Source organism: Podarcis filfolensis (genome assembly GCF_964270895.1).
Source record: "Podarcis filfolensis genome assembly, chromosome: 5".
Taxonomy (NCBI): domain Eukaryota; kingdom Metazoa; phylum Chordata; class Lepidosauria; order Squamata; family Lacertidae; genus Podarcis; species Podarcis filfolensis.
Genome location: NC_139608.1, coordinates 41,688,467 through 41,714,605, shown reverse-complemented (window position 1 = coordinate 41,714,605; position 26,139 = coordinate 41,688,467). Strand labels below are relative to the sequence as shown.

Sequence of the window (26,139 nt, the reverse complement as noted above, 5' to 3'; positions counted from 1 at the left end):
ATAATTTATGAGTAGTCTAGAGCTAGTGGTACATAGTAAGATTAAGGGGGGTGGGGTGCTATGCAGGACTGGTTTTGACTACCTGAAACTCAGCTATGGAGCATGTATGAAAAGCAGCCCTGAGAAGTGTATGGTGAGGGGTTCTGTCATAATAGCCATGGGACATATGCCATTAAGCACTGCTTGCTTTGCAACCATCTACTTAATAAGAGTAATTAGGCTTTCAACACAGCCCCAGGCCCCACCATTACTTCAAGTTAAGGTGTGGTCAATGGCTAGACCAGTGTTTCTCAAACCTGGATCTGTTGGTGGACTACAATTCCCATCACCCCTGACCACTGATCCTGCTAGCTAGGGATGATGGGAGTTGTAGTCCAACAACAGCTGGGGACCCAAGTTTGAGAAACGCTATTCAAGAGTAGGCACATTGCCAGCAGAAGTCTTACACCTAGGAAGGGTAAAGCATGGACTCTCTACTACTGAGGCTCAGCTGTTTCCCAGCACGTACAACGCTCTATGTCATGGCCAGTCATGTACTTTCATCGATTTTCAAATGCAGTTCTACTATGTTCATTAATGAGGGTTGTCAGTGGAAAGACACAGCAGAGGAACTGGGGAGCTGTAAACTTTAATGCCATGTATAAATTTCAGATGGGCAGCAGTGGCACTCTTTAAAAACTTTATTTGTAGAACACTTTCCAAACAAGCAAACTACCACCTCATTGCAGAATGCCACACGGGCTCAGGTGGATTTCTGAACTCATTTTACTGCCAAAGGCAGCTGCAGCTTCACCAATTTAATGCCAGTGGCTGATAATCAAGAAAGTAAACAACCACCAGCCTGTACTTACAGAAAAAGGCATACCAGATCAGTCAGTATCTTCCTATGCTAGTTTGCTAGATTTCTCCAGCAGGTATCACATCAGACAGAACGTTCCTAGACACCTCTGCTCAGCCCTTGCAACTTGTATTCAGAAATATTCTGTATTAAAGTAATTCACTGTTTGATCTTTGCATGAGAGGGTGCTAAGTTCATGCAGTAGGCTTTAGTTCTATTAGCACATGAAAAATCTCTCTGTACGCAGACACCATTATGGCAGGAAGGTGGGGAAGCTGGACTTAATATAAGGTGAAGGCAAGACCCTTATTTCTACTACTTCCCCACAAGAAGCACTTTTGCCAGAGGCTGTTAGCAAACAAGTTTTTATTCTTCTGGCCCCATACATACATAATATATGGGGGTGCTGCTACCTCCACTCACTACTGCGCTGCAGCAGGAACAGGGGCCGGCTGTTCCTTCCTACTGAACGCTGATGTTGTGGTTAGGAAAGGGCAGTCCACAAAAAAGTCCTCTTCTGCCCAGAGCCTTGCTGCTTTGCATGGAAATCTAGGCCCCAGGACATCAAGGCCGACAGACAGCTTACCAGGTGAGTGGGGGCAGGTGAGATTGTCAGTCAGGATTTGCAGTGTGAACCTTCACCTGGCAGGTGTCCCAAGCAGAAACCTGAAGAAAAAGACCACCACAGCGGGCTTTAGCAGCAGCAAGGCATGAACAAAAGGAACCCTTTAAAAAAATTATTTATAAATAAATAATTACCATTTTCATTTTTTTACAAATATAAACACAACTTTACATCCAAATATCCTTGACTTCCCTTCCCCCTCCTCCCCTCCCTGGTTCATTTTATTAACTCTTTTATGCTACATATTCTATTCCCCCCCCCCATTCTCATTTTCCCAGTTTTATATCAAAATATTTCTTACTGCTGAATTTATTCTATTACTGTCAATATTTGAATGTGTTTACAATAATTCAGATATTCTACATTTCTTTTCAAGTCTTCTTTATACTTTTTTTTCATCCTGATTGCTTAGTCAGAACCCAAGTTATTAATCCAAACCTCTACGCTCAATCAAAATGGCTTCATCACATCTGTACAAGGATATGTCAACCTACCTCCAATTTAATTACAGTGAGTCTCGAGGACAGCCAAGTCGAGCAACTACAGTGTATTTAAGTTGGTACTGTTTTTTCTACGCTGCCCCCAAGAGAAAGAGTCCTGCTCACCATTCTCCTCGTGCTGCCACAGCTTCCTTCCGCACCAGCCGCTTCTTGTCATCCAGGGGTTTGGCCAGGGCTCGAATCACTCGTGGCTTGTAAGGGATCACCTGGTAGCAAGCAGAAGCCACCATCAATGAGGTTCCCACAGTTCCCATGGAGGTCTTAATACCTGTTTGTGCTAGCAACAGGAGACAAGTAGATCTTGCTCCAACATTTGCCTTACTTGTGCCATCTGGCAAGCTATCGGGCAGATCCATTACTTACCACTGGAGTGGGAAGGGAGGCAAGTGCATGGAGGCACTGTAGCGCAGCAATGCGGATTGCCTGCAATATAAACGGTACATTTAGTCTTCTGGTGACCATCCAGGAGGAAACCGGGAGTATCCAGCTGCATAAAGAGGCTACCCAGTACTCACCATAGCAGGGTTGTCTGTCAGGCTGATAAATTTGCCCACGAGTGTGTCGATGTGCAGGCTCATGACGTGCGGCGCCTCGAGCAACAGCGGCTGTAGGCAGTGCAAAGTTGAGAGCTGCACCGCAAGGTCAGGACACGACAGAGCTTCCAGCAGGAGAGGTAGCAACTGGGGGATAAGAGGGTAGAGTCAACAGAATTATAGAGTTGAAAGTGATCCTAAGGATCATTTAGTCCAACTCCCTGCAATGCAGCTGTCCCACACAAGGATTGAGCCTGCATCCTTGGCATCATCAGCACCATGCTCTAACCAACTGAGCTATCCTAGCTGAAAAAGGTGGGGGGCATCATTCTTCTCCATAATACGCCCCACCCACAAAATAATCCCCACGAGTTCTTAGGGCCTGGTGCTCAGCACTGCAGCACACTCACCGTAGGCAGCTCTGTCACTAGCACTGGTTTGGGCAGGTGGTTCAGTATGTGAGACAGGCCTTTCAGGTAATTCGCCTTCACATCTAGGAAGAACAGAAGGGCAAGGCTTAATCCTGTGGCTCCGAGGAGACTCATCCGAAAAGGTTATGACCATTTAGAAACTGAATAGCAAATGACCTCTACAGAGCCTACAGTGAAGGTCCACCTCTTGTCAGTAAAGAAAAGCCATTTGTTTGTCCCATGTAACAGGCAGAGTAGGCGAGCTCACAGTTTTGAGCTCTCCTACCCAAAATCATCTCCAGAAACTCCGAGGGGTCCGGGAAGAGGAAGAAAAAGGCGAGAGGCTCGGACTGCTCCTCTTGTTGTCGAGGGTTCAGAAGCTCCTACTGTCCAAAGAGGGCTACAAAAGGCAGGTCATGCAAGGAGTCCACAATTTCTGCAGACAAAAAAAATGCTAAAATGCTGCAGTAGCATCATCATTTCAATTTGACCATTATTCCAACTGCGCTCCTCCTGTTAATTCAGATGCTTTCCGTAATGAATGGGACAGAGGAAATCCTTACCAGGAGCTGCTGTGTGGAAACCCTGCACCAACTGCGGCACACACTCTGTGAAGAAGCGCTGGCGGAACATGAGGCGCACCTCAGCGTGGCAGCTCTTGCCCAGCACATCTGGGGAGTCGGCCATGAGCAAGGCAAGGCCATCGCCCACCGCAGGGCCAAGGACCGTGTCCCCCAAAAGAACGAGGAGCTATAGGGTAAAAGACAGAAGCCATTGAATGTGGTAAGGGCACAGTGGCCTCCCTGAGGATCCCAGGCCTTTCCCAGAAGCTCACCTTGTCCGTCAGGTGTGTGGTTAGCGGGTGGTAGCGTAGCAACAAAGCCTTGCTCACCTGCAGGGCAAAAATAAAGGAACATTGAGCTTTGTTTCTGGCAGAGACAGGAGGGATGGGGCATGGCAGAAACTCACCCACAGCAGCAGAGTGAGGGCTTGGCTTTGATGAGGACCCTCATTTAGGCCATGCTCCAACTTGTTCATGGCCAGCTCCAACAGCTCATCTAACTGAGGCCCTGGAAAGGGTAAAGAGACTGGCTGTTGTTCTGGGCAACTTCTTGCATCAGTCAAGCAGGGCATCACTTAACACAGCCCAGCTCTGAGGTTTCACGAGCCTCTGAACAACATCCCCAGCCCTTCAGTCCTAGGACAGACTCCATCGGTTACCTGCGGGGTGCTTGTTAACCAGTCCTGCAAAGCATTTGGCAGCAGCTGTGGCAGTGAAAGGGCAGTCACAGGAGCAGCTCAGGGCTAGCAGCTCACGTAGCAAGCGGTCTTGCTGAGGAATTGGAACCTGAAAGGAAGCCAGAGCGTGGGGAGGCATGGAGGCAACAGCAGAGCTTCAAGCTGCCGGTTCCCAGCATCACTTGCCTAGGGATCAGGCACACAAGGCAGGATGGATAGATCCATTCTCTCAGCCATGAGGCAACCTCCCACCGTCCCCATCCCCCCCCCCAGATCTTCCCCAGGACTCACATTCCTTGGCAGTGAGCAGACAAAGGCCATGAGGAGCGCAACAAGCCTTCTCTGGGCTGCCATCAGACACTGCCCATCCTGTAAAGGAAAAGAAATATTGTTTCCACTACCAAAGTCTCTGGCCACATTTCCCCATATGCAGCAGCAGCAGCGCCTCACTCATACAAAATACCTGGAAGGGCTGGAACATGCTGGGAAAGGTGTTTCCAGGTTGGAAGGAAAGGTCTCCATCCAAGAAGAGGGGAACCACTTTGGAGACACTCTGGGCAGCCTGCCTGCCAGAAAGAAGAAACACGAACACTGGTTTACAGCACATAATAATATAACAATTCATTATTTATATGCTGCCCATCTGACTGTGTTGCCCCAGCCACTCTGGGCAGCTTCCAACAAATTTAAACATCAAACATTAAAAACTTCCCTATACAGGACCTCCTTCAGATGTCTTCTAAAAGTCAAGATAGTTGTTTCATTTCCTTGACATCTGGCAGTAGTATAAAAACACCAAGGAGGGGAAGGGGAGACAGCCTGCACTTCTGTTTGCGGAGTCATGCTAGAACCTGACCTTATCCAAAAGCACAAAGATTGTGCATCACTACTTGTCACTCTGCAGGGACAGAGACCACAGGATGGCAGCAGCTGCTACTCACTCTGGTCTTAAGTGCGTACATGCACTGCTGATGACCGATACCATGGCTGATAAGGCTTCTTCCTTCAGCAGCACACTGCTTGGCAATGTATGGGAATTCTCTGAAAATAGTCATGAAAAAAAGGGGGGGGGAATGTGAGGGGATGGAGACAGTTCCTGGAATCCCATCAGCTGCCTTTCAGTTTGCCACCTGCATAATGGACACCTGACAGGGACACTGAGATTGGCCCCAAGTGGGTAAAAGCCAGCCCAGCACAAGGGAAAGGTCCCTCCCTTTCTCTCAAGGTTTTAAAGTATACAGAACCCCACCTGAGCTATGGGTACTGGCCTGGTTCGGGGAGCACAGGGTCTGTGCTCATCTCCCCACCTTACCTTGCATTGCAGCCTTGACTGCTAAGCCCACCAAGCAGGGCACCACAGCCTGGTGGAAGTACCAGTAACTCTGAGCATCTTGCTGGCACTGGAATGCCACCTGCTGCAGGCTCTGGCACACAGACACCACAGAGTGGGTATCTGCAGGTAGACTCTCTGGGGGAAAAAATTTTAAAAAATCAAAAGAGCATTCAGGGTGGAGATTACCAGTTCCAAGGTGTTTTTTTTTTTAAAAAAAATACTAATACATTATCACCAGGGCCATTTAAAGGCATCACATTGTGTCAGAAATGGGTTATGGGCCAGAACAGTCAAAGACTGATGGTCCTAGGCGTCCAACAACAAGCTGTACTTCTGTCCCACTAATGACAGAATTATGGGACTGTAGGCACCTAAAGGTTACCAAGGCTCAGTGTACAAACAGCTCTCTACTAACCTCTTCCATAGGAACAAGGAAGCTCTGCCTTACAAGGAGTCAGGCTCCTGGGTCTACCTAACTCAGAGCTGCCTACACTGGCAGTGGCTCTTCAGTGTTTCAGAAAGGAAGTCATGGAAACATAAATTGTAGGGTTGGAAGGGACCCTGGGGATCATCTAGTTCAACCCCCTGCAGTGCAGGAATATGCAGCTGTCCCATACAGTGATCAAACCTGCAACCTTGCCATTATTAGCACCACACTTTAACCAACTGAGCTATCCAGTCTTTTCTGGAGATGGCAGGGATTAAACCTGAGGCCTTCTCCATGTTTAGCAGACGTTCTACTACTGAGCTCCAGCCCTTCCCAATCTTACACATCCTATTAATGACACACAGATGCTGAGCCCTTCTGTTATTGCTGTCCCAAGCACTGGGCTAGGTTCCTCGCTTCCGAAGTATCAATAGTTTATCATATACAATTTTTACACTACCTTGCTGAATCTGCTGGAAGTGCTGCAGGAGGACTGGAACTGTTTCCCTCACTATACTAGGGTGCGTGGACACGGCTGCTAGAGCCTGCAAGCGACGTTCCTGCTGGGATAGATTGATGTCCTCCTGAAGCTCTGAAACAGCACACAGAACACAACAGCCAGTCAATGAATTTGTCCCTAGGGACAGGGCCATGGAGGTACCACCTTCTACCCCTCTACACGAACATGGATTTGGGAATGGTTGATTCTTGGACCTGGAGCTAACCTATCCGTCTGCCCATTTGGCCTTACTCACGTTCCTCAAGGCACAGAAACCGCGCAGATTCAAGTCAAAGCCCCCTGCAACAGCTCTGCCTACAATGCAGCTAGCACTCAGGGATAGACGCTGTGAACTTCTGCATAAATGTTTAGTAAAGGCAGCATAAGAGAGGACACCCACTTCCCCACAACCCGCCCAACTTGCATGCTGTACCTGATTGCAGCCCTTCTGAGAACTTCTGAACCAAGCACTTGCTGAAGGCTTGTGGATAGAGGGGAGCCAGGCGTCCGGCCGCCTCCATAGCTACCATGCTGCAGGGATAAAGGAGTGTGTAAGGATGGATGAACTTGTTGGTCACTCAATACCGTAAAGCAACTCACAGTTCTTTATGGATTAATCTAATTTTATAATTGTAATATTGAGCTGTGTGTGCACTACATTTTATAAAAATGTTCACTTGATTACAAGAGCTCTTTGGACAAGAACGCAGGTTAGACAGCGATGCAGACTGCCCAGGTTTTGTTAAGCTCACTCCGCCCGGGTTCATCTAAGAACTTATCAGAAGAGGGTAGGATTCTCACATCACTATAGAAACTATGAAAAGGAATCACTGGATTTGTTTGGGAACTGTCCTGTGACTCGCAGGTTTGGATGCACTGCGCACTGAATAGGAAATGCAGGAAGGCCAGAGGAAAAGATACAGCACTTGAAATCTTAAAACAAACAAAAGGATGTTACCAAGCTAGACATTTTTTTTTAAAAAAAAAGGATTTAGAGAATATTACACTATGAGGGACATTTTTATGGAAGAATGTTTAACTACACTATTGGGTTCAGACTGAAATGAATCTGTGCTAAGAGAATGAGGATATGAGCTCTATTCACACTTTAGAACAAAACATGATAAACCAATGTTTTAGTACAAAACTTAAGATTGAAAAAAGATCATAAAAGCAGTATTAGTAAAGCCCTTCTTTTAATTAAAACACATGCAAACCTTAACAGATCACTGTAAGACAACACCAAACAGAAGCAGAATTTTGGATTAAGAAATGAGTAATTCATGAGACTGTATTAGAAACCTTGTCATTTGCCGTTTACAGGTAGTGGACTAAAAGAATGTAAACATTTTCAATATTTAGAAAGAGATAAGCCCAAAGACAATTCTGGGAAGTTCAACAATGCCTGCTGTTTCCCTTGCACCCACAGGGTCCAGCTTTGTTTCCACCCCTCACCTGGTCTGGGAATCGTCCTCATGCAAGATTAACTTTGTAAGGTGATCCACAAACATCTCCACATCTGAGAGGGTCAGGAGCCCTGAAACGGAAGAGAGACTGAAGTCTAAAGCCCTTCCTTTCCCTGGTAGTAACACTCTGCTATCAGTGCCAGTTTTACTATATTGCATTCCACTTCCTAGAGGCTGCCTGCAGCCCATATAGTCCAAGTAATGCAAGGTGGGGTGGGACAGTACCTAATCTGATTCAAGTCCAGCTGTCTGGCTGCACACACATGATGGAAACAGGTCTGTGTGCACGCTAGATGGATCTGTAAAGGAATGCACACCAAGGGGAAAATCTCTAAACAAGCCGCAATTCTTCCATGACTCCTGGGAGTAACCCACAGATCAACACATACCTTGCAGTGATCCTAGAAAGGTCAGAACCCGAATGCCAACCAACTGAAGTTGCACACTGGACTCAGAAAGTGCAGAGAACACCACGGAACACAGCGCGTCTTTGAAGCAAAGCAGTGGACTCTTGTCTGCAAGGGAGAGAAACGGGCACACAGACAGTGTCATGAGACTGACCATCCTGGGCATGAATCACTAGAAATTACAAGGTCCTTGGTAGGGGCACTTTAACTTTCTAACCCGGAGTCTGAGAGGATTGTGATCAGAATTTAGATAGTGAAGAATGAGAAACTTCCTAAAATTCTGAGTGGTCAGCAATGGTACAGATGGATTGCTCATTAAGAGCAGTCATCCACCAAGGTTACTCAACTGCAGTCACCATGTCATCCTGCAAAGAGCATTTCTACTTGGTCACTGAAAGCCATGCTCAAAGAAACTTTGGTTCTGGAATATTTGGCTGGAGTCCCAATTGCATTGCATTTAAAGCACTCTCGTGCCACTTTAAACAGTCATGGCTTCCCCCAAAGAATCCTGGGAACTGTAGTTTGTTAAGGGTGCTGAGAATTGTTAGAAGAGGAATTGCTTGTTAAACCACTCTGGGAATTGTAGCTCTGTGAGGGGAATACTGATCTCCAAGGTGATATGATACTGCTTTAAATGTGTGCTGTAGTTGGAACCCAACTCTTGTGCATACATTTTCTAAGACTTCTCTCACCAACCACAAGGGCTCGAATTTCTTCTGGGAAGCTATCCTGTCAAACGCTTTGTTTTTCAATTCTGTTGTCTCTGCATTTCTCTTCTCCCTATTACTGCACCTATCTCACTGCCCGCCCCCCTTCCCAGACAGGCCATTGCTAAATCCCATAGATTAAGGCGACTCTTCTCTGCAAACAACTGCTCTGGGCAAGACAGGAACATTGGAAGCCCAGGATGCTGCAGAAGGGCAGCCTTGCTAGTAGGAAAAAGAAGAATGGAGAACCATCTCACCGTCTTCCTCAGGCCCCCACTGTTGCCGCAGCTCCAAGAAACCAAGCAGCACTTCCAAGATTGTCCTGTGCTGGCTACTCTACAAGAGATCAAAAAGGGCAGAGGATGGGTTGAAGGGACTAAGACACAGAAGGAGAGACAAGATCTGCAGGCCATTGTCCTACATGGAATTTGAGCCCAAGCATATGCCTGGGGCAGATATATGCCACTAAACATCCCTTAATATGAGATTGCAGTCACCTAAGCCCCTTTCACTACTCTCCACCACAAGCATATTCCGCTCCCATTTGTCCTCACCTGCTCATGCTTGGTGTACTGTTCCACCAGCAAGGGAAGTACACTGTATGTGATCCGGTAATAGGCTCGCAAAGAGGCCCCTGCAGCCGCCTGCAAGAGTTTGGCACTCGGCCACACCAGCTTCATGTCAGGCTCACAAAGATGGTGTCTGCAATCTGAAACAGGTAAGAGCGCTTGGGAGAAACAGTATCACTCCCAATGCCACTGCAGAAATCCCAGCAAGAAATAGCACTACTTAATTCCACCAGCTTGCAAACTGCAAACAGTTTCAAAGCTTAGTGGAGAACTTCCCACAAGTCAGCTCCAGTTTCCACCCCTTCCCTCCAGTCCTGTAAGCCAAATCATGGCTGCAACAGCATGACGAGATATTTTTCCCTTGGGGAAGTAGTCATTTCCTCCAAGCAGCAGTTTATGAATGAGAAATGGAAGGTCTTTCACAGGACTGGAAAGATGCTAGAAAAGGGATGCTGCTCCAAAGGTTACCTCGCAGAATGCCTGTAAGGAAGGAATCTAAAAGATCCTCATCATCGGAACTGAGCACCAAGCGGGACAGACATGTTGACAGAGCACGCAAAGCAGACAGACCTTCTGCTTCAATCTTCTCGCTTGCTGTCTGGAATACCTGTTGAGGAGCAGGAGGAGAATCAGCTGTACAGTGCAGACAATCCTGCAAATAATCCAGTCAGTGATCCTGCAATCCAGCAAGTAATCCAGTGATCCAGCCAGTGATCATAATGAAGGGGGGGAAAGGGGGGTTATTTGCTTCTTTACAGATCCATCAAATATTACAACAGCCTGATAATTCACTGTAATGAAACTACTCTATTGGGCCGAATATAAGCCGTGCCTTTAAAATTCAAGGGGGGGAAAGGGGGGGATATCCAAATATAAGCCGCTTCCTTAAAATTCTGCATGCACTCACACCCGTTCCATTTTACCGTATATCTGTTTCAGCAGCAATATCGTAAAAGCCCATTTTTGAAGTCGCAAATGTAAATTTAAACCACACTTTAACTTTTCACGGTCACAAAAAAAGTGAGGCTTATATTCAGGCCAATGCAGTATACAGTGGTACCTTGGGTTAAGAACTTAATTTGTTCTGGAGGTCCATTCTTAACCTGAAACTGTTCTTAACCTGAAGCACCACTTCAGCTAATGGGGCCTCCTGCTGCTGCTGCGCCGCTGCACAATTTCTGTCCTCATCCTGACGCAAAGTTTTAACTCAAGGTAATATTTCTGGGTTAGCAGAGTCTGTAACCTGAAGTGTATGTAACCCGAGGTACCACTGTATAATGTTTCAAGCAGTCCCCAGACACAGAGAGCAGGAACAATGTAATGGATGCACTTTCACAGGACACCAGAACCACCTCGCTTTGGGAATCCTTGATCCTCTCACCTCCCTACGCAGGGATGACCAAAGGCTGGGTAGGAATTCCTTCAGCTCCTTCTCCCCATAGATCATGCAGGCAGCATTCTGCAAAAGAAAGGAAGGTGGGGGGGGGGAGAGTCAGACATGAGTCATCTGGGGTGTGCTGTTAATTTGCAGTCAAGATGCTACATTACCTAGAAGCAGCAACAGAGCCGCCACCACCCCTTAAATCAGCTTGAAGGGCACATAAACCCCAGTGCAGGGGAAAAAGAAAAATGCATGCTTGCTTTGAGGAAAGCTGCAGGAGCATGGCAACCTACTGCAGAGCCTTGATACCTTTGCTCAGTGCTCTTACCAAGGTTTGCAGGGAATCCAGCTTGGCACTTTGTACGTCAGAGTCCATTTTCTCAATGAGCAACGGGATCAGGAACTGTAAGGAGAGAAGATCCTGGAAATCTCAATATACTTTGCTCAGCATAATTTGGGGTTATAATATACCTCAGAAGATCAGACCAGCAGGCCTCACAAAACAATGTAAGACCCATATAAAGAGCACAATGCAATACTCCCCACTGACACCACCTTGGTGATGACTGGGTATTTGTGTTAGAATACTGCAGTCTGCTATCATCTTAGCCAAGAGGGGAGTGTCCATCATTGTAGAGGGCCTAGATTCACTCATGTAGGCAGGAAGCTACCACTGGCAGTATCCACTAGAAAGCTCTAAGAGGGTCATCAGGCTCTCAGCTGCACCTGCCTGGAGCTAGTGTAGCAAAAAATCAGGAAAAAACACTCCCCACCTTTTGCCTGGCAGGGCTTTGGATATGATGCTCAGGTGCTTCAGCTTTGCCCGCTGCTGCCTGGCCAGGGTTAAGATTGCTCTGGCAGTTTCTAACTTTCTGACTTTATTCTAATTCTATGAGGGGCAAAATATACCTACCACGGCAGCAATTTGTGTAGCATATGGGCCATTTCAGAGAGCCATTAATCCCAGTTTTTTTAAATAAAAAAGCAAATATTTATTTATATCTATAAATCAAGCTCTCTGTCCAAAGTCTGATGGTAGTAGCAGTTTGAAAGATCAGTGTTGGGAAATGCAAAAGGTCCGAGAGTAAATTTACTCCCCACTTCATATATCTGCAATAGACTGAAGTCTCAAAGTTAAGGGCAAAATTATCTCTACAATATGCTTGTTCTGGGATTAAATGCATTGGCTTATCCTAATGAAGGCTCTGACAATGTGATGCTCCCATCAAGAGAAGAAGGAATTTTCACCTTGAAACGGCTTTGCCCTTCAAAAATCTTGTCCAGAGCAGCATGAGAGGTGGTGCAAGGGGGAGGGAAGATCTGCAATCAACGTTCCCTTCCCCAACACCTATATATTCATGGAGGGCTTTTTAGGATCCAAATTGTTGTGCACCACTACAGCAACATGCTGATGAGGATAAACTATTACAAATGGCTGCATTATGGGCCCCAGTAAGGGAAGTTTTTAATGTTTGATGTTTTATTGTGCTTTTAATTCTGTTGGGAGCTGCTCAGAGTGGCTGAGGAAACTCAGCCAGATGGGCAGTGTATGTATGTATAAATATTATTATTATTATTATATTATATTATTATTATGTGTCCACCCCAACGCTGTCAATGTATTATTACTCAACATGGTGTATCAGGATGGGAACCAACTCTGCTACAGGGTCTCAGGAAGAACCCACAGGGCACAGAAAACGGACCAGCCATGATACACAATGGCTCTACCTCAGCAAAAATGGGAGTAGAGGTCAGCACTGCCCGCAGGCTGATGATCAAGTCTTCTCTCTGGATTCCATGAGGATCATTGGAGGGCTGGAACAGAAGCAAAATCGAATGATTTGGACATGAATATGCTGAATAAACCCATCTCCATATGGACACCCCCAGTTCCAGGCATTACACAAACTATCCTGCTCCAACACCCATATCCAAGCATTATGAAGGAGGGACAAAGCACCAGATTTACTCACTCACAGGGGTAAAGTCGATGGGGAAGTAGCAGGAAGTCACCTCAAACAATTCTTCTGCAAAGGGCCCTGAGAGGTGAAGACAGCAGTATGAGTTCTTTGGGTGACCAAAACAGTTAGTCACAAGTCTGGACATGGACTATTCATTTGCATCCTATTTAGTGCTACCATTCTCACAGGCCACAAATTGAGAGAGAGAGAGAGAGAGAGAGAGAGAGAGAGAGAGAGAGAGAGAGAGAGAGTTCCATGGCCTCAACAGCAGATATAACCTGTGGTTCTATGTTCAATGATTCCAAAGCTAGGCACGCTTTAACAAGCTCCCCATACAGCCTGCATCCTCACACCCCACAGGCATGATAAGAAGTTTAACCAACCAACTGCTGCCAACATGGGCTTCCCCACACTGACAAGGACTTGGACATACCCAATGCATAGCCCTTCACAATGATGTCTCGTACAATCTGGAAGGCTATTAACAGGTTGCGTGGGTCCTTCTCTCCATCCATCACCTGGATGAACCCGAAGGTGAAATCGGCACCCAGACCTTTCAGTTCTGCAGGAAAAAGCGTCAGGTAAGGAAATTCCCAGGGTTTTCCAGTAGGGTGTCTGACTCAGCCCCGTCCAAAGCCATCCATCTCACCTGCCTCTCGACTGCTCATGAAGTTAGTAATGATACTGTAGATTGTATGGCGATCCGCTTGCAGCAAAGACTGGAAGATACGAAAAGCATAGCTGGGAAATAAAGCCGTATTACGTGAACCTGTTCCAAGCCTTAGAGATTTATGTTTTTGTTATGATCCCTCTCCAGTTCATGTTATCATATTCTGGTCCATAGATTTGGGTGCCTAATTTGCCAGAAAGACAATTAAGATACTGCAGGCAAGTCAGAAATTTACACACACCCAGCTGAAGGCCAGGACCTTCCATAACATCCTCTCTACCTTTATTTTTAGTCTTGCTGAGAGTAGCTCCAATTCCCTTAATGTCCCATGTGAAAATCAAGATACACACATTCACATCGGAACTAGAGGCATTTCACAGCAGAATTTGCATACATGACCACACACAAAGGATACATGTGTCCACTCCTTTTATATTTAATTACTCAAGGCTAAGAGAAGTTGCCACGATCTCATCTTGTCCACCCACCCAACTACTCTTTCAAATAAGGTTATTAATAAAGGCTGTGGGGAGTTGGTAAAGAATGGCAGCTAATATACAGTAGTTACTTGCCAAAGGCAACTTAACAAGTCATGATAAATTTGAACCTATATCCAACTCCGGTGCACAATTCCCCCAGGCCGTGTTTGAGTGTTTTTTTTTTTATTTATTTATTAAAGAACTATTTCTAGCCTGCCTTTCTGGGCAATGGCCATCCAAGATGACTTACAACAATGGCCCATTGCAAAATATCAGTAATACAGCCATAAAATCACCAAGTCTCAGATTTTCTAATATCGTTTAGATAGTATCAAAGAGCAGGGGATATGATTCTCAGAATTTCTGCCATGACCACTGCTTCAATTCTCTTGACAGCAAGAAAATATCGATGAGCAGGTCTTAGCCAAGAGAACTGCTGTCTATTGTCCACCAAGAGGGATCACAGGAGGTACAGCATACTTCAGGAACTAGTTTAATAATAATAATGAGAACAGAAAGACTGAAGCATGAACGTGGAACGCAAAAGCAAAATTAGAGAGTCTATCAGGGCTTCTCACACTTACCTGGACATGAACCTCCTGGAAAATGGCTTTGAGAACAGACACTGCCAGACCTGGAGCCAACGCCACACACATACTCTAGAGACAAGGAAAGTAATGGTAACAACTCAGTACCCATCTACACGTAACGATGGCTACCGGTTAGCATGCTTAAGGCCTCAGTCTGCCCTGTATGGCATATTATCGGTCAGTGCAATGGAAACAAACAAAAGGAGCCCATCATTTAATCAGTGTGACAGTGACCCAATCATTAAGAGAGAAAAGGGGGGGGGAATTCACTGTTAACTAATCCCTATAAATCCCAAGTAGATTCAGAAAAGATTCTTTCTACACCAGCACCTACTACCTTAATCAGCCTGTCTTGTAGCAGCTTTCACTGGTCTCAGTTAAATGAGCCAGAGCTGTCAATCTGCTATCCTTGGGACACCCCAATTTTCTACCACTGAGCAGATGAATAGAGTGTGTCCCCAATTTTGTCACAGATTGCTACCACTTGATTATTTCTGCAAGGCTTCTTATGAAAATTATTTGCTTTTCTGTAATAATCTTATCAGGTGATCCATTCTGTATTTCTGTTTTTTTAATACAACACAGAAATGAATAAACGAGAATGACTACCATGAAAACAATTCTCACCAGAGCTTTGAGTCCCTGCAGCACAGACGAAATGACCAGGTGATGATCTTTCAGCCGGTTCTCATAGAACAAGACCAGGTGGGACACTGGAACAGAAAAGCATTATCAGAAACTAGGGCTATGGTGGTAGTTGGGCTTAGCTACCACAAATAGAGATATCCATGGGGCAAATTGGCATCCACATCAGCCTCAGCAGATTTGAAAGGATGAAGGAAAATGCAGAATCATTAGCGGCCACTTGGCAGTACAGGCATTCTCCCCCTACTCTTGGCTCCTCAGACCTATTTTAAAAAATTCATCTGATGACCGATAAATGGTTGCACACAAGCATAAAATGCCTAACACTATGACCAAAGAAACAGCAAGAGGACATTCTGAAAGGGAAACTGCAAGGTTACTGAACACTTAAGATCTCCCATCTCATAGGACATTCTGTGGTGCAGAACCATAGATCAGACTGCCACTAATCATGTGTTCCTGGGATTGCAGATATTATTATGATTATGATTATGAAAGTTAGCAATGAATATGCTACCCACATAGCTCTGGACCACAGCATGGTAAGGAGGTTCCTGTCAAGCCACTCAGGGATGGGCACTGCTAAGGCTCTGAAACTAGCTTATACTGTACACATTTGGGAAAATGTGTCTCAGTATTCCAGGAGAGTCATACCATTAAGTCAAACCCTCCCTCTACGTGTCACCCTAAAATCCATAATCCTCTTGAAAGTACAAAATACATTACTCCTTACTGCTTCGGTAAGGCATTGCCTTCCATCTTCATTCTCTTCCAAACATTTAACTGCTTTCGAACAGAAAGTTAGAGCTTTCAATAAACCTGAGTTCACCCCAGTTACTCAGCAAAGAAGCATATGGTGTGTCAAAAACCACTGAGTCATTGAATCCTGCCTGCCTAACCTCCTGCTGCTAATCACTACCTCGGGCATGATCCCTTGAATGCTGAGGCCAGCTCCTGAAGCAGCACTCTCCATGGTTGCAAAAGAGTGAGGACTGAGCCCATATGTCCTACCTTCCCGCTCTTGAAGGAGGGAGTAGCATTGCAGGAGGACTTCAGAAAGCGTTTGGATGCCCTGCGCACGCATTCGAGGATCTGCATTCTTAAGAGGAGACCTGTATTTATAGACACAAAATGAAGATTTTACAGGCCATAGAAGGAAGAGAAGACAGTGAAATACATTGTTTTAGCGAGTGTGTTTGGGGGGGGGGCAAAGAGAGACAATATTCTGATTTAATTTGATGATTCAGTTAAGTGATCAGTTTCCCTTCCTTTTGCTCAGGGCTTCATAAATTACGGGCCAACATAAAAGTGATTAGGAGAAAGGCTGTAGCTCAGTGGAAGAGCACTTGCTGTCAAAGCAGAAGGTCCCAGCTTCAATCCCCGGCTTCTCCAGGTAAGGCTAGGAAAAACTCCCTGCCTGAAACCCCAGTAAGCAAATGCAAGACACTGTCAACAATACTGGGCTAGATGGACCAATGATCTGACTCTGCCCAAGGCAGATTCCTATGTCCCTATATTATGTGTTTGGCTTCCTCCCTTTTGTCCAGGACATCATGATTTATTGGCTGGTTTGGGCTAGTTTAGCTTTAGGGAAATGGAGCCTAGGCCCCACCAGGCTCACATGCTCCATCATCTGACCATTGTCTGGGCAACAGGAGTTCAGAAGCTTTGGCTTCTCTTCTTGATTAACTACAAGCTCGCTGCATCACTTAAACCTTGACAAACTGTGGTTAATCTTCACTGTGAGAAGTGGAAACAAGCCAGCTTCAAATCACAGTTAATGAAGTTGGCTTGTTTTCACTAACTATTAAGATTAACTACAGTTTTGGGTTCACATGACATACTAAACCATGATTAATCTAAAACGGAAGTGAAAGTTTTCAATCAAGTGGTGACTGTGCTGAATGAGGCATGGGGGGCAGGTAGTGTGAAGTCTGTGGGGAGGCTAGGCTCAATCTAAATTGATTTGCTTATTTATTCTTAATTTGTACTTATAGCCCACTCTTCACCAAATCACCCCAAAAGTATCTCAATTAAAGCAATATCTGAATGCAACCTATGACTTGGATTTTGTAGCCAACCACTTTGTCATAGTAGCCTGTGCTGATGTCTAACCCTGCCGCAATATGCTCAGCATCAGCTACTGGCACATTACTGTCGATGGAAGACTGCTATACAGTTTAAGGTAGGGATCAGGAACCTGCAGCCTTCTAGTTGTTCTAAGACCTCAGCGCCTACCAGTCTCAGCCAAGATGGGCCATGGTCGGGGATGATGAAGGCTGCTGTGGTCCAACAACACTGGAGAGTCAAAGGCTCCCTATGCCTGGTTTAAATTCCAAGGAATTCAAGGTTGGTGGGAACCACAATAATGAACCCAAAGCACAAATTAGATTAATGGTTAAAATGCTTCTGCACTATCTGAGATATATACACAAAAAACAACGTTTGCAGTTGTTTAAAGAACACTGACGTGTCAATATATTCTTCTTTGCTCTGTTCTGGTCCACCACAGAGGTGCTCTTCACTCGACAGACTGCTTCCTTGTGATGAGCAATGACTACATCTGGCAGTCTGACCATCAGGATAAGAAAGGGAGTTTTCATTTCTCCCTTTCAGGCGGATTCCCACCAGAGCAATATACTCATATTAGGAATGTGAAGGGAGTGTGGAGGGAGAGCATTTGAGAGAATAACTACTTGTCTAGTAAATTTGTGGTCAAGGTAAAATTTAACCAATGATTTCCTGGCTTGCAATCCAAATTTAACTTCTATGCTACACTGAGAGGAGGGCTCATCACCACCATTTAACGCAGCCACCAGCCTAGGCCAAACATCTACCCATAAGAGTGCCCTGCAGTTTATCTGGTTGGCTAAATGGAGGCACTAGCAACTGCTCTGCCAACAATATGTACACCTAACTGCCATGGAGGCACTCTCCTCCCAGACTGCAAGGGAAATACTGGGAAGACCTGAAAGAATGTAGTCCAAAACCTTGAGTTATGCAATGCAGCTGAAATCCATCCCAATGTCAGGGTAGCAAAATGCTACACATTATCACCACCAAACCCATAATGCTATTCCAAAGTTTCAGGATACCCTAATCATGTAAGTCATTTTATCTGAATGGAATTTTGCCCAGCATGGACAAAGGGCATCCATCCGGCAGGCATTAAGCACTGAACAACAAAATTCTAATGTTGTTGCAGTAGTGCAAAGAGTCATCCTGGACACCGGCATACATATATCCCAGAGCAGTGAGCTCTTTCTTTCTTTCATACTTACCCCAAGTTTTCAACAACATCTAAGATGGTGCAGGTCCCAGCTTTTACTCCTAAGAAAAAGGAAGTATCAAAAGGTTAAATCACAATAGGTAGATTGTTACACCAAACTAAGCAGCACTTCTTAAAACAAATTTAGACATGGGAATCCATGTTTCAGTTACAGTGCAACTTGCCTTTCTTGTTTGCACATCTCAGAGGCAGAGCACGTGATCTGCATATAGAAGGTCCCAAATTTCCTTCCAGGCATATCCAGTTAAATGGACCTTTTGCTTGTATGGAGCAATGGCTCAAATGGTATAAGGCAGTTTCTTATACTTCTTATCACAAATTGAAAAGCATTTAATCTACAGGAAAAGGAGTGGGAAGATGCATTTGCCCTCCACATCTCTGCTTCCCCACTACTGTGCTCTTCCCCCACCACGCACAAGCAACACCGTGCTAGTCTGTCTGTCCTAGTCTTCTGAAAATGGAAGGGTTAGCTAAGATTCCTTGCAGTGCTTCTTCCAGCCAGGAAAATGATAGCCAAGAAGCATACTGGCTCTCTAGGCTAGTGGTAGATAACCATGTAGTCTCCAAATGTTCTAGACTAAAATTCCCATCACCCCTAACCATTAGGCATGCTGGATGGGACAGATGGAATCCATAAATTTTAGGAAGTGTCAGGGTGCCTACCCCTGCTCTAGGCCCTTAGTGAGACAGGCAACCTTTCCCAACTATTTGTAAAGAGGTCTAATTGCAAAAGTGAATGGCAAAGGAACATCAGTTCTCAAGCTAGTACTGACACATCTCTGAGATACTGTGCAGTTCATTTAATTAATATGCCTTGGACCAAGTAAGACTTAATTAAGCAGGTGCTCATACAGCTACTTAAAAGCTTATTGAGTGCTACAGAAGTCACAAAGACAGCATACAGAAGCAGAGCAACAACTGCTGGCAGTGAGCAAGGCACAGTTGACTTAGTTAGCTTTTCGTCTGGGGATGGTGCATTCTCCAGGGAAAGTAGCCTGCCAGATCACTATTCAAACAACCTCTTACACAAGCAAAAATGCATGTGTTTGTATACCCCTGTGTGAAAGATTGGGATACACAGGTGACTCAAGGCAAACATTGCTTAACCCTGTCCTCAACCCTAAACAGTGGCATAATACACTTTCTTTTTACACAAGAGGAAAAAGCCCCGGTCAGCTTCTGTCCTAATCAACCTTGTGATTAGCAGTTCATGGGTAGCTGCCCTCCTTTGCTCAATTCACTTGAGCACTTACCTGCATTCCCAGTGACAAAGAGGAAAGGACACCTGTCATTATACTGCACTGTGTTGCTGCATCCCTGCTGGCAACTCCAAACATGAGGACTTTGCATCCCTGCAGGAGTCCAGGAGCAGTGAGTTGGCTGCATCGGGAGAGCCCTTATCGCAAAGGGCTGTAATGAGCCTGAAAAGGCAGTGGCTGCTTGGGTCTGTGGAGCTGTATGTCTTTACCACTTGAGTGCACACTTAAGGACAACAGCTGCTTGACCTCAGATTATGGCTGTGATGATAAACACACTTATTAGGAAGTAAACCCCAAAGAGTCCAATGAGACTCATTTCTGAGTAAGTTTGCTTAAAATTACACTATATAGCCAATACATTTTATATCTAAAGCTTCCCAAAATTTCAAATGACTTCAGTCATCTGCTCCCCTAGTGACATTATGTATGTATGTATCTCTGGACCATTTGCCTATGTTGCACAGACAGCTTAATTTGTAGAGTTGCACAATACATCTTAAATGATGCAAAATTTCATCCAGATGCAGAAGATTTATTTATTTCATAACATTTATATACCACTTGATGGCCGAAAAATCTCAAAGTGGTTTACAAAAAGAAGTTCTACCACTGAAATTTAAACTGCCACCCACATTTCACATAAATTGAATTTTGAAAACTTATTTTAAGTTATTCCAAAGTTCAAGTTCAGAAACTGCAAATCAAGAAGCCAGTGGCAACCATCCCATCCCTGCTAAGCAGTTCTCAAATTACCTCATTAGCAGTGGGGAGAGCTGTCCAGCAGCCTCCTTCATTTTTCCCTTGATAAAGGCATAAAACAACCTGTCGCTTGAAAATACTATCTCTCTTACAATTAGAATGGGGTGGTGGGAGGAGACAGCATGGGAGTACAGAATATCTTCAATCAAGTTTGGCACAATTTGTTAAAACAGCTGATAGAGTGCTGAAAGAGCAGCGTGAATGAACCAATTATAAATCCTGCATTCTATTCTTTTTATCAGCATCTCACTCTCAAAAGTACAAGGCGTACTAATTAAAGAGGTGCAAGATTTATTTTCTTAGGAAGCCGTTCTGAAAGCCAGGAGAACCATATTTCCAAGAACACCTCTATACTTGAAGGCTGGTCCAGAATCTAATTTGGAGAGCCTGTTTTGCTTAAAAGGAAGGTTGTTTAAAAGTTACTGCACTCCTGTCCTCTTCTCAGCTGTATCTGGGGCAAGTTCAGATGTGTTAACTATGTTCAGTATATCATTATTCCCATTAGTAAAGTTGGTGTCCCGTATGCATACACACTGGATGCCAAAATGAGCCCAAAGAGAAGGCAGTGACAGGTTCTTACGTATTGGGGGACCCTGAGATATGCAAGACAATATTGGGTTTGCCTTTAGAGATCCTCAGCTCTTCCAAAACACAAGCAGGGTTCAAGGGCTGCACATGCACACTACTCTCATGCTGCTCTGCAACACTGGTAAGGGAAAGCAGCACACAGAAACACAATGCCCTCAGCCTCTGGAGTTGGGAGTTAACTGAAGAACTATCCATGCAAGCATAATTTCCTGGTTCATGAAGTTGGAATAAATAGTACAAACATCTAAATGCAGATGACATCTACATGTGATGTCATCTCATTCACAGTTCCTGATCCAGTGAGAGTTAGAGATATCCATGTGGATCATTGTTTCCATACACAGATCTCCTTAGATAGGTCAGGATGAGGAAGCATGGTTGATTGACAAGAGAAAAGGTTAAAACTTCACTCTTTGTCCTTCCATCTTCTTCCATTTCCATGAATGTTTTTCAGAAGGCAACAGTGAGTATTTAAATGAAAACAATGTGTTTAGTTTGTTTTTTGGTCTATTTTTATTACATGCCTTACCATAAATTATCAAATTTTGTTGCAGGTCTACACTTGCATTATGAACCTCACCAATGCTACTAAAGTTTGCAGCATTGGCAAAAGCTGTAGCTGTGCTACAAACAGCCTTACAAGTACCACTCACCCCTCAGAAATCTAGGAGTCCTGAGTTCCAAAACTCAGTTATATGGATTAACTTGCCTTCATGTGGAAACATGTTTAAAGCAGCTCTTCATACAGCTGCAGCTACATCATGATGAATTCCTAAGTGGCTATCACACCACAAATAGTCATCTGAATTATGATAAATCACCTATATTTTCTTATAAAACGTTAAGTAAACAAGCCAGTGTTTCCAGGAAGAAAAGTATGCCTCTTCATGATGATGGAAACTCAAGAACACTTCAAAATCCTTTAACAGTCTTTAAATGATTCGTTCTTCTCTTGTATTTTTAAGGTAGCTTGGGTGATTAAGGGTTAGGTTTCCCTGTCTTTTCATAGTTTTACAGTACAGGCAAAGGAAATAGATTAATGAATGGTAGAAAAGAACAGGTCAAGGAAACAGGAAATTATATTGGGTATGTCCAGGTCGGGCTCTCTGTTGATCTGATCCCCTGGAAAAGTACATTCCTGCAAACACACATATGGTTTTATCTCTAGTCAGCCTTGCCCACAGCAGCCTCCTCATACTCAACCTCAACACACGCGTCCAGCTCATTATCGTCTCTGAAATAATCTTCAGGAGGCGAAACAGCTCGTTACTTTGCCCCTAATTAATGCCGTGCGTCACACTGCCTCGCCCGATCAACACCCTGCATGCGCCCACCGTTACCGCATGCCCGACTAGCCCTAATTAATGCCAGTACGCCTGATCCCGATGTGGGTGGATGGAATGAAGTTAGGCAGAGGCACTCTGCACACGCCCAGAGAATCTCGTTTGCATTCCTATACACACTCCCCCGAATGAATTCTGACAGTGAATTCCGATCCTGAGCATAGATCCAACTGGGCGATCTTTCTCCCTGACACCTAAGCTCACCTCCTCCTCCTCCGTCCCCGCAGACCACCCCTCGAACCACCTCTCGCCCCGCCCGCGGCACTGCCGGAGCCCGCCGCCTGCTCCGCGGCCCCGGCCTCTGCCCCCCGCCCCATCCCCACACGCACCTTCCGCCGCCTCTCTGGCCGCGCCTTCCCGCTCCCAGCCCGGCAACAGGGACGCGTCCGCCCCCACGTCCACCTCAGCCCCTCCGGCCGCCATGATAAAGCGGAGAATAGCAAGGCAGGCGAGAAGCGCACAGCGCGCGTGCGCGTCCCCTCTGTCACGTGTGAAAACGACAGGGGCAAAGTGGGCATCACGTGGCAAGAGGCCACTCCAGCAACGGGCGCAGTTCGCGGGGAGGGCCGTGGAAAGGCAGGGGCGCAGCCCGAAGGGAGGCGGCGGGCAGGCCCGTCAAAGGTCAGGGCGGGCCCCTTAGGCTGGGTCACAGAAGGGGTGGGTTTTGCTTTGCGTTAAGAGGGCGCGCAACACGCGGGAAGCGCAGAAGTGAAGCTCGATGCTGCTTCACACAACCATCCCTCCGATGCGAACAGGCTTCCACGCGCTCGAAGGAGGGGGGGGGGGGAAAGCGCTGCGTTGCGTCTGCTGGAGACGTAGAGGCTCTTCATTCTCGGAATGCCAACCCCGGATATACAAAGAATGCCACACGCACTTTTATGATTTTGTTATTAGAAACGGCGGCTTTGTGCCAAGATGCAGAATTGTTTTCCATTTGCTTTAGGAGGCCTAAAAATACCAGGCAAGCGGGCAAAACACGTGCATCCAAGGAAGGAAACTCAGACCTCTGGTTTCTGTGAGGAAATCGTTTTAGCGATCCACGCTCCCAAGTATAAATTATTCTCACATGTATCCGCCCACCTACCCGCGAACTGCAATGCACTTGGAGGAGGAGGAGGAATGCAGTGATCAGGACAGGGATCATTGTGGTTTGGTGTTAGTGGTGGAATGGATAGATCTCAGCATCTCGCTCCACCTATTTATCTTTCAGAAGTCTGCTGTCTTTGCTGGTTATCATTGCCACCTTCATAAAGAAGTCCCATCTCCAGTGCTAAAGAATGAACAATTACAGTACATTTCCAGGACATTTAATGCTTACAGTGTGCAAGTGGTTAGGGTGTTTTTCAGTAGGATAAATATGCACATCTAATCTTTTCCCCTGAGCAAAGGTCAGAGAAAGATTGCCCTCTGAACTAATGCAAGCACCAACACTAATGTTGTCTTGGCATTTACTAAAAACTAATTAATTTTCTCAGGCCTTTGCTGGCTATTTATATATGTTGGTTTTATTTTTTTAAGTTATGTCTGCCCTGGCCTATCAGCTGCTGCTTTATTTTATATTGTAATGTACCGGTATTTTTCATGTATTTTTTTAAAAATGTACACCATCTTGTGGTTTCAAATTAAAAAGAGCATGTAAAGATTTTAAATAAATAATGACATTTGTTGCTTTTAAAATACATTATCCTTTTCTACAACAAAACAGTGCTTATTCCCAAGCAAATGTATTCTGCATCAGGGCAACACTATTCCTAAAGTTATGATGGTGCTATGATTTAAGTGCTCAAGTTTTCAAAAAGCAAAACTCTGCATGCTCTTTTTTATTTCTTTTTAGTATCTGGATTAGCAAAGTTTTCTCTCTCTTGCTTCAACATCATAGCAGTTGTAAGGCACTGGTTACACTGGCATGTTAATTGTGTACTTCAACTGAGGTATACACACAACTATCTAAACCACACACACAACTCACACATACTTCAGAAAGGCCATTAAGTCCAAAAGGTCTGAAATTACCTAGCTGCACCACTTGCCAACGCAGTGTTACCTTCAAAGGAAGAGTTATGAGATAAGAGATATAATGGAAGAAGTAGGATAGGTATGACATATCCAACACTCTTGATGGGACTAACAGCCTGAAAAAGTGAGACCTGGATTTGAATGTGTGTGACCATTTGCGGGTGGCCAAAATGGTAACTGACACCAGAGATCAGAACAAAATCCTGAATTTCCCAAGTCCTCTCTTCATAGCATCCAGCATTATTATGTAACCCTGGTCAGCTTTCCCAGTGGACACCTCTGCCGCACTAAGCTGGTTTCCCAGTGATAATCAAGGCCTAAGACTGACAGGTCAGAGAGAGCATTCGTTTGATCATCACTCCTCAAAAGCAGATACACAGAACCTCTTCGCTGCCAGGCTGTAGCTATCTAAATTGTTCAACTAATACTGTACTAAATTATCGTTACTATGTACATCAATATAACACGCTGCTTTACAGAGTAATAAAAGTAAAGGCGCACCCTTGACCAAAGTATTTCCCCAGCCCCATCATAGTAAATTGAGGGCTGAGGGTTGAAAAGCTTCATGAAAAAGGCAGGTCTTTTTAAAAATAAAAACAAAAAACAGAGGGATTGGAAGGAAGGAAGGTAGCTCCCTTTCATGTTTTGAAAGGGAATCCTATGCACCCAGGGCAAAGGCGAGGCTCTTCCACTGCCCATAGGGTAGACTGCCATGTCAGTCTTGCTAAATCCAACTCCCATTCAGTACAACAATAACATTGCCTGTTACAGATTATTGCTGGGCAAGCCGGCTCCTCTGCAAGGTAACAGGACTTTGGGATGCCAACCCCAGCAGGACCATCCGACTGCTCTAGCATTTGTTGGCATATAAAGAGCCAGCCTTTGCAAATTATTATTATTATTATTAATTTCATTTCTATACCGCTTTATATTTTAAAGAAAAATTTCAAAGTGGTTTAGAAAATATTAAAACATCAATAAAACATTCTGAAGAAAGTCAGATATAGAGTATACAGTCAAAGCAACATAATTAACAGAAAACTAAAATATTATCTTAAAAGATTTCAAAATAAAACATTACAAATCTGGCTGCCCTAAATTGGGCCTGGAGGTCGCGCCTCGTGAGAGTTTTAGGAGGCGACTGAGGAGCAAGTGAGCGGGGGGGGGGGGCGACGGCTAGCAGCCGCGCGCTACGAGCCCAGGCCAGCTCCCGCTGCTCCCGCTGTCGGGGGCGCTGGCCCTGCTCGCTTTCTCCCGCCCCCGCCCCCTGCAGAGTGGTAGCCCGGGTCACGGACGATCCTCTTCCTGGGGCTGGCAGAGAGAGGGCGGAGTGGAGGCCGGGCTCCTGCCGCCGAGTCACATGCTCACCTGGAGAAGGAGGAGGAGCGCGAAGTGTCTCCCAGGGCCGGGGGATCCTCCCCGGCTCAGATCCCCAGCTCTTCGCGGAGTAGCGGCTGCAGCAGCGGCGGCGACGGCGGAGGCAGGCATTGGAGCCGCTGGGCCGGCCTGGGCTGGATCCAACCTGAGAGGGCAGCAGACCTTAATCGGCGCCTCCCGTTCCGCAAGACTCCAAAGCCCCGTCTGGAGGGAGGCGGAGGCGGCA

General features: G+C 45.5%; 1 protein-coding gene across 3 annotated transcripts; it reads right to left on the bottom strand.

The window, feature by feature from the left end:
• Nucleotides 1-662: 662 nt before the first annotated feature.
• Nucleotides 663-26,040, bottom strand: MMS19 (MMS19 homolog, cytosolic iron-sulfur assembly component). Of its 3 annotated transcripts, none has more exons than XM_083615205.1 (31): nt 25,905-26,040; nt 18,564-18,612; nt 16,294-16,394; nt 15,265-15,350; nt 14,632-14,706; nt 13,548-13,617; nt 13,332-13,460; nt 12,915-12,976; nt 12,666-12,752; nt 11,263-11,337; nt 10,935-11,012; nt 10,022-10,160; nt 9,539-9,693; nt 9,242-9,320; nt 8,260-8,385; nt 7,860-7,941; nt 6,838-6,935; nt 6,366-6,497; nt 5,458-5,613; nt 5,087-5,186; nt 4,609-4,711; nt 4,437-4,514; nt 4,128-4,254; nt 3,876-3,976; nt 3,742-3,798; nt 3,470-3,656; nt 2,907-2,989; nt 2,479-2,643; nt 2,327-2,386; nt 2,069-2,169; nt 663-1,504 (listed from the first exon to the last, which is right to left on the bottom strand). In XM_083615205.1, the coding sequence occupies exons 3-31, from the start codon at nt 16,364-16,366 to the stop codon at nt 1,477-1,479; spliced, it is 2,892 nt and encodes a 963-aa protein (XP_083471331.1). In that variant the 5' UTR covers nt 16,367-16,394; nt 18,564-18,612; nt 25,905-26,040; the 3' UTR covers nt 663-1,476. The 3 variants fall into 3 exon arrangements, with proteins under 3 accessions (XP_083471331.1, XP_083471330.1, XP_083471329.1); XM_083615204.1 differs by lacking the exon at nt 25,905-26,040 and adding an exon at nt 22,850-24,067; XM_083615203.1 differs by lacking the exon at nt 25,905-26,040 and adding an exon at nt 19,825-20,277.
• Between the last annotated feature and the right edge of the window lie 99 nt (nt 26,041-26,139).